This window comes from Procambarus clarkii, chromosome 39 (genome assembly GCF_040958095.1).
Source record: "Procambarus clarkii isolate CNS0578487 chromosome 39, FALCON_Pclarkii_2.0, whole genome shotgun sequence".
Lineage (NCBI taxonomy): Eukaryota > Metazoa > Arthropoda > Malacostraca > Decapoda > Cambaridae > Procambarus > Procambarus clarkii.
The window spans coordinates 39,409,612-39,417,842 of record NC_091188.1 but is presented as its reverse complement, the minus strand read 5'-3'; the positions used below and the strand labels follow the sequence as shown (position 1 = coordinate 39,417,842).

At 47.5% G+C, this 8,231-nt stretch overlaps 2 protein-coding genes across 2 annotated transcripts in view; both read right to left on the bottom strand.

The window, feature by feature from the left end:
- Positions 1-4,895: 4,895 nt before the first annotated feature.
- Positions 4,896-5,609, bottom strand: LOC138372694 (uncharacterized). The gene has a single exon (XM_069338202.1). It carries the CDS (start codon positions 5,607-5,609, stop codon positions 4,896-4,898), a length of 714 nt encoding a protein of 237 aa, XP_069194303.1.
- A 1,479-nt stretch (positions 5,610-7,088) lies between these two features.
- Positions 7,089-8,231, bottom strand: part of LOC138372693 (homeobox-like protein HDP1) — a 1,230-nt gene continuing 87 nt past the window's right edge. Inside the window, exon 1 of the mRNA XM_069338201.1 lies at positions 7,089-8,231. This exon is cut by the window's right edge and continues 87 nt beyond it. Within this exon, the coding sequence (XP_069194302.1) occupies positions 7,089-8,231 (1,143 nt within the window).

Sequence of the window (8,231 nt, the reverse complement as noted above, 5' to 3'; positions counted from 1 at the left end):
GTTCTGGGAGTTCTTCTACTGCCCAAGCCCGGCCCGAGGCCAGGCTTGACTTGTGAGAGTTTGGTCCACCAGGCTGTTGCTTGGAGCGGCCCGCAGGCCCACATATACCTGCTTGATGGGGTTCTGGGAGTTCTTCTACTGCCCAAGCCCGGCCCGAGGCCAGGCTTGACTTGTGAGAGTTTGGTCCACCAGGCTGTTGCTTGGAGCGGCCCGCAGGCCCACATATACCTGCTTGATGGGGTTCTGGGAGTTCTTCTACTGCCCAAGCCCGGCCCGAGGCCAGGCTTGACTTGTGAGAGTTTGGTCCACCAGGCTGTTGCTTGGAGCGGCCCGCAGGCCCACATATACCTGCTTGATGGGGTTCTGGGAGTTCTTCTACTGCCCAAGCCCGGCCCGAGGCCAGGCTTGACTTGTGAGAGTTTGGTCCACTAGGCTGTTGCTTGGAGCGGCCCGCAGGCCCACATATACCTGCTTGATGGGGTTCTGGGAGTTCTTCTACTGCCCAAGCCCGGCCTGAGGCCAGGCTTGACTTGTGAGAGTTTGGTCCACCAGGCTGTTGCTTGGAGCGGCCCGCAGGCCCACATATACCTGCTTGATGGGGTTCTGGGAGTTCTTCTACTGCCCAAGCCCGGCGCGAGGCCAGGCTTGACTTGTGAGAGTTTGGTCCACCAGGCTGTTGCTTGGAGCGGCCCGCAGGCCCACATATACCTGCTTGATGGGGTTCTGGGAGTTCTTCTACTGCCCAAGCCCGGCCCGAGGCCAGGCTTGACTTGTGAGAGTTTGGTCCACCAGGCTGTTGCTTGGAGCAGCCCGCAGGCCCACATATACCTGCTTGATGGGGTTCTGGGAGTTCTTCTACTGCCCAAGCCCGGCCCGAGGCCAGGCTTGACTTCTGAGAGTTTGGTCCACCAGGCTGTTGCTTGGAGCGGCCCACAGGCCCACATATACCTGCTTGATGGTCCACCAGGCTGTTGCTTGGAGCGGCCCGCAGGCCCACATATACCTGCTTGATGGGGTTCTGGGAGTTCTTCTACTGCCCAAGCCCGGCCCGAGGCCAGGCTTGACTTGTGAGAGTTTGGTCCACCAGGCTGTTGCTTGGAGCGGCCCGCAGGCCCACATATACCTGCTTGATGGGGTTCTGGGAGTTCTTCTACTGCCCAAGCCCGGCCCGAGGCCAGGCTTGACTTGTGAGAGTTTGGTCCACCAGGCTGTTGCTTGGAGCGGCCCGCAGGCCCACATATACCTGCTTGATGGGGTTCTGGGAGTTCTTCTACTGCCCAAGCCCGGCCCGAGGCCAGGCTTGACTTGTGAGAGTTTGGTCCACCAGGCTGTTGCTTGGAGCAGCCCGCAGGCCCACATATACCTGCTTGATGGGGTTCTGGGAGTTCTTCTACTGCCCAAGCCCGGCCCGAGGCCAGGCTTGACTTCTGAGAGTTTGGTCCACCAGGCTGTTGCTTGGAGCGGCCCACAGGCCCACATATACCTGCTTGATGGTCCACCAGGCTGTTGCTTGGAGCGGCCCGCAGGCCCACATATACCTGCTTGATGGGGTTCTGGGAGTTCTTCTACTGCCCAAGCCCGGCCCGAGGCCAGGCTTGACTTGTGAGAGTTTGGTCCACCAGGCTGTTGCTTGGAGCGGCCCGCAGGCCCACATATACCTGCTTGATGGGGTTCTGGGAGTTCTTCTACTGCCCAAGCCCGGCCCGAGGCCAGGCTTGACTTGTGAGAGTTTGGTCCACCAGGCTGTTGCTTGGAGCGGCCCGCAGGCCCACATATACCTGCTTGATGGGGTTCTGGGAGTTCTTCTACTGCCCAAGCCCGGCCCGAGGCCAGGCTTGACTTGTGAGAGTTTGGTCCACCAGGCTGTTGCTTGGAGCGGCCCGCAGGCCCACATATACCTGCTTGATGGGGTTCTGGGAGTTCTTCTACTGCCCAAGCCCGGCCCGAGGCCAGGCTTGAATTGTGAGAGTTTGGTCCACCAGGCTGTTGCTTGGAGCGGCCCGCAGGCCCACATATACCTGCTTGATGGGGTTCTGGGAGTTCTTCTACTGCCCAAGCCCGGCCCGAGGCCAGGCTTGACTTGTGAGAGTTTGGCCCACCAGGCTGTTGCTGGGAGCGGCCCGGTGGGCCGCTCCCAGCAACAGTCTGGTTACCTTGAGGTGCTTCCGGGGCTTAGTGTCCCCGCGGCCCGGTCGTCGACCAGGCCTCTTGGTTGCTGGACTGATCAACCAGGCTGTTAGACGCGGCTGCTCGCAGCCTGACGTATGAGTCACAGCCTGGTTGATCAGGTATCCCTTGGAGGTCCCTATCCAGTTCTCTCTTGAACACTGTGAGGGGTCGGCCAGTTATGTCCCTTATGTGTAGTGGAAGCGTGTTGAACAGTCTCTGGCCTCTGATGTTGATAGAGTTCTCTCTTGAACACTGTGAGGAGTCGGCCAGTTATGTCCCTTATGTGTAGTGGAAGCGTGTTGAACAGTCTCTGGCCTCTGATGTTGATAGAGTTCTCTCTCTGAGTACCTGTTGCACCTCTGCTTTTCAACGGGGGCATTCTGCACATCCTGCCATGTCTTCTGGTCTCATGTGATGTTATTTCTGTGTGTAGGTTTGGGACTAGCCCCTCAATTATTTTCCACGTGTAAATTATTATGTATCTCTCCCGCCTGCGCTCAAGGGAGTACAGATTTAGGCACTTTAGTCGGTCCCAGTAATTTAGATGTTTTACTGAGTGGATTCTAGCAGTAAAGGATCTCTGCACGCTCTCCAGGTCAGCAATTTCTCCAGCTTTGAAAGGGGCTGTCATTGTGCAGCAGTACTCCATTCTAGAGAGCACAAGAGTTTTGAAAAGTATCATCATCGGTATGGCATCTCTAGTGTGAAAAGTTCTTGTTATCCAACCAGTCATTTTTCTTGCAGTTGTGACGGCTACTTTATTGTGTTCATTAAAGGTAAGGTCTTCCGACATGAGTACACCCAGATCCTTTACATTGCCTTTTCGTTCTATGTTATGATTTGCCTGAGTTTTGTACGTGGTTTCTGTTTTTATATTTTCAATTTTTCCGTAGCGCATGAGCTGGAACTTATCCTCGTTAAACACCATATTATTTTCTGTAGCCCATGGAAAGACCTGATCTACATCTGACTGGAGGTTCGCCGTGTCCTCTATGTTGCCTACTCTCATGAAGATCCTAGTGTCATCTGCAAAGGATGATACAGTGCTATAGGTTGTGTTCTTGTCTATGTCCGATATGAGGATGAGAAAAAGTACTGGAGCAAGCACAGTACCCTAGGGGACTGAGCTCTTCACGGTTGATGGGCTGGATTTTATTTTGTTGACTATTACACATTGGGTTCTGTTAGTCAGGAAATTGTAGATCCATCTGCCTATTTTTCCGGTAATTCCTTTTGAACGCATTTTATGTGCAATAACACCATGGTCACATTTATCAAAAGCTTTTGCGAAATCTGTGTAAATTACATCAGCGTTTTGTTGTCTTCCATAGCATCTAATGCCATATCATAGTGGTCCAGCAACTGCGACAGGCAAGAGCGCCCTGTTCTGAAACCATGTTGTCCGGGGTTATGGAGATGCTGTGATTCCATGTATTTTGTGATCGTACTTCTTAGCACTCTCAAAATTTTGTATGATGTGCGATGTTAGTGCTATCGGTCTGTAATTTTTTGCCTCTGCCTTATTTCCTCCTTTATGAAGTGGTTCTATCTCTGCTGTTTTTAGTATGTCAGGGATAACGCCAGTATCTAGGCTTTGTCTCCACAGAATGTGAAGGGCCTGCGATAGTGGTTTTTTACAGTTCTTGATGAATATGTAGTTCCAAGAATCCGGGCCTGGTGCAGAGTGCATAGGCATACTGTTTATGGCTTCTTCAAAATCTAGTGGGGATAGGGCGACGTCTGATATATGATTTGATGTTAATAAGTGCATTTAATGGCTCGCTGAAAACAGAGTCGTACTGCTTCCTCAGTAACTCGCTCATTTCTTTGTTGTCATTGATGAAAGTTCCATCTCCCTTTCGCAGGGGCCCGATACGAGATGTGGTTTTTGATCTTGATTTTGCATAGGAGAAAAAATATTTCGGATTTCTCTATTTCACTGATGGCCTTTTGCTCTCTTTGCCTCTCCTGGGTTTTGTATGATTCTTGTAGCTTGAGTTCAATTGTTTCTATTTCTCTACCTAACCTTCTTCGCCGTTCTTGAGATAGGGTGCGACTCTCAAGTTGTTCCGCGATTCGTTTTCTTCGCCTATATAGGGAACGACGTTCCCGTTCCAATCTGCATCTCTTTCTCTTTTTTCTTAGGGGTATGCGGTTTGAACATATTTCTAGTGCTACTGAGCTTATTTTTTCCAGGCACTGGTTCAGGTTTGCATTTTCTAGCTGTTCTAACCAGTTTATTTCTGTGAAGTCCTGGTTTATTTGCTCCCAGTTTATCTGTTTATTATTGAAGTTGAATTTGCTGAAATCTCCTCCACCGGGAATCTGGACTGGTGTTGAAGGTCCATTCCCCATGGTTGTCAGAACTTCAATTAAGTTGTGATCTGAGTAACAGGTATTTGTAATCATTATGTTCCCGATCAACTCATCATTATTAGTGAAAATGAGGTCCAGCGTGTTCTCCTTCCTAGTTGGTTCTACTATTTGCTGGTTTAAGGCAAACCTATCGCACATCCGTAGCAGGTCATTTGCATGTGCCTGCTCATTTAGGCTACTTCCTGGTATTCTTTCTGATATTACTGTATTAGCCAGGTGCTTCCATTTCAGGTGCCGTAGGTTGAAGTCCCCAACCAACAAGTTAAGGGTTGGTCCCTGGTGGACCAACCCTTAACCAGAACACATTATAATGGTAATATCAACTAACTATGAGTTAGGGTTTTAGCGTCCTAGAGGCCGTAATGGTAACGGACGCTAGGATTCAAACTTGGCGCCATATTCAAACTTGGCGCCATATTCAAACTTGGCGCCATATTCAAACTAGGCGCCATATTCAAACTTGGCGCCATATTCAAACTTGGCGCCATATTCAAACTTGGCGCCATATTCAAACTTGGCGCCATATTCAAACTTGGCGCCATATTCAAACTTGGCGCCATATTCAAACTAGGCGCCATATTCAAACTAGGCGCCATATTCAAACTTGGCGCCATATTCAAACTTGGCGCCATATTCAAACTTGGCGCCATATTCAAACTAGGCGCCATATTCAAACTAGGCGCCATATTCAAACTTGGCGGCATATTCAAACTTGGCACCGTATTCAAACTAGGCGCCATATTCAAACTAGGCGCCATATTCAAACTAGGCGCCATATTCAAACTAGGCGCCATATTCAAACTTGGCGCCATATTCAAACTAGGCGCCATATTTAAATTAGGCGCCATATTCAAACTAGGCGCCATATTCAAACTTGGCGCCATATTCAAACTAGGCGCCATATTCAAACTTGGCGGCATATTCAAACTTGGCACCGTATTCAAACTTGTCGCCATATTCAAACTAGGCGCCATATTCAAACTAGGCGCCATATTCAAATTTGGCGCCATATTCAAACTTGGCGCCATATTCAAATTTGGCGCCATATTCAAACTTGGCGCCATATTCAAACTTGTCGCCGCGTGTGAGATCAATATTATCACCGACGCTAAGCACAAGGTTCAACACATAAAGGTGTTGAACCCTTGTTAAGAGGAATTACTGAACACATGTTATCGAGTTATCCTAAATTTGAATATATTGTCATCATTACAAAGGTAGTGTGTCGCCTGCTATCCTTACAACACCTACGTAGACCTACATAGGCCTACCTAAATTATTTTTCCCCGGCAAACGTCTTCGTTCAGTTACATTTAATTAAACGTATTTAAACGAATACTACCTTACCTTGCGTTGATTCTTGGGTCAACGTCCCCGCGGCCCGGTCTCCGACCCCAGGCCACCTGGGTCGGTGGTCTGGTCAACCAGGCTGTTGTTGGACGCGGATGGCAATATAATAACTTTTAAGACTGTTATTGTTGTCGTCGTGCATGAGAGCGGACTTTAGTTACGAGGCGTCACTCAACCACAACAACCAATTAGAACCAAATATTGGCCCACGAGGAGTGGTTGATTGTCACGCGGGGGGGGGGGGTGGCTATCCTCCCTCCCCTCCTTGTGTAGTGTAGGTCACAGCTAAAGCAGCTGCAATGTCACCTGATTGTGTCCCCTGATGTCACCTGATTGTGTCCCCTGATGTCACCTGATTGTACCCCCTGATGTCACCTGATTGTGTCCCCTGATGTCACCTGATTGTGTCCCCTGATGTCACCTGATTGTGTCCCCTGATGTCACCTGAATTGTCCCCTGATGTCACCTGAATTGTCCCCTGATGTCACCTGATTGTGTCCCCTGATGTCACCTGATTGTGTCCCCTGATGTCACCTGAATTGTCCCCTGATGTCACCTGATTGTGTCCCCTGATGTCACCTGATTGTACCCCCTGATTGTGTCGTCAGCCCTGAGGAAGACTGAGAGAGCTGGGTGGGGTTGGGGGAAGACATTCCCACGAGACCTACAAGAGCGAGACACAATGACAGTCTTCGTGGTAATCGACCTTGTGGTATTCTTAGCTGGATAAAGAAGTCACTGGAGCAACAGGAGTCATTATCCATGGGTTGGGATCCCGGTAATGGATCCTGGATTATTACTTCTGACTGCCGTAATTTTTGTTGTAATATGTATCCAGGAAGTATTAATAATATAATATGTATCCAGGAAGTATTAATAATATAATATGTATCCAAGGGCGCCTGATAGCTGGGTGGACAGCGCTTTGGATTCGTAGTCCCGAGGTTCCGAGTTCGATCCCAGGTGGAGGCGGAGACAAATGGGCAAAATGTTTCTTTCACCCTGATGCCCCCTGTTCACCTAGCAGAAAATAGGTACCTGGGAGTTAGACAGCTGCTACGAGCTGCTTCCTGGGGGATGTGTAACAAAAAAGAGGCCTGGTCGAGAACCGGGCCGCGGGGACGCTAAGCCCCGAAATCATCTCAAGATAACCTTAAGATAACCTTAAGATAACCTGGTCTTCGTCTTGGTGATTACCGCGAGGTCCGCTGGCTTGTTCTTATACCTCTTATCTTATTCTTAGCTCTCATCTTATTCTTAGCTCTCATCTTATTCTTAGCTCTCATCTTATTCTTAGCTCTCATCTTATTCTTAGCTCTCATCTTATTCTTAGCTCTCATCTTATTCTTAGCTCTCATCTTATTCTTAGCTCTCATCATATTCTTAGCTCTCATCTTATTCTTAGCTCTCATCTTATTCTTAGCTCTCATCATATTCTTAGCTCTCATCATATTCTTAGCTCTCATCATATTCTTAGCTCTCATCTTATTCTTAGCTCTCATCTTATTCTTAGCTCTCATCTTATTCTTAGCTCTCATCATATTCTTAGCTCTCATCTTATTCTTAGCTCTCATCATATTCTTAGCTCTCATCTTATTCTTAGCTCTCATCTTATTCTTAGCTCTCATCTTATTCTTAGCTCTCATCTTATTCTTAGCTCTCATCATATTCTTAGCTCTCATCATATTCTTAGCTCTCATCTTATTCTTAGCTCTCATCATATTCTTAGCTCTCATCATATTCTTAGCTCTCATCATATTCTTAGCTCTCATCTTATTCTTAGCTCTCATCATATTCTTAGCTCTCATCATATTCTTAGCTCTCATCATATTCTTAGCTCTCATCTTATTCTTAGCTCTCATCTTATTCTTAGCTCTCATCTTATTCTTAGCTCTCATCATATTCTTAGCTCTCATCATATTCTTAGCTCTCATCTTATTCTTAGCTCTCATCATATTCTTAGCTCTCATCTTATTCTTAGCTCTCATCATATTCTTAGCTCTCATCATATTCTTAGCTCTCATCTTATTCTTAGCTCTCATCATATTCTTAGCTCTCATCATATTCTTAGCTCTCATCATATTCTTAGCACTCATCTTATTCTTAGCTCTCATCATATTCTTAGCTCTCATCTTATTCTTAGCTCTCATCTTATTCTTAGCTCTCATCATATTCTTAGCTCTCATCATATTCTTAGCTCTCATCTTATTCTTAGCTCTCATCATATTCTTAGCTCTCATCATATTCTTAGCTCTCATCTTATTCTTAGCTCTCATCATATTCTTAGCTCTCATCATATTCTTAGCTCTCATCTTATTCTTAGCTCTCATCTTATT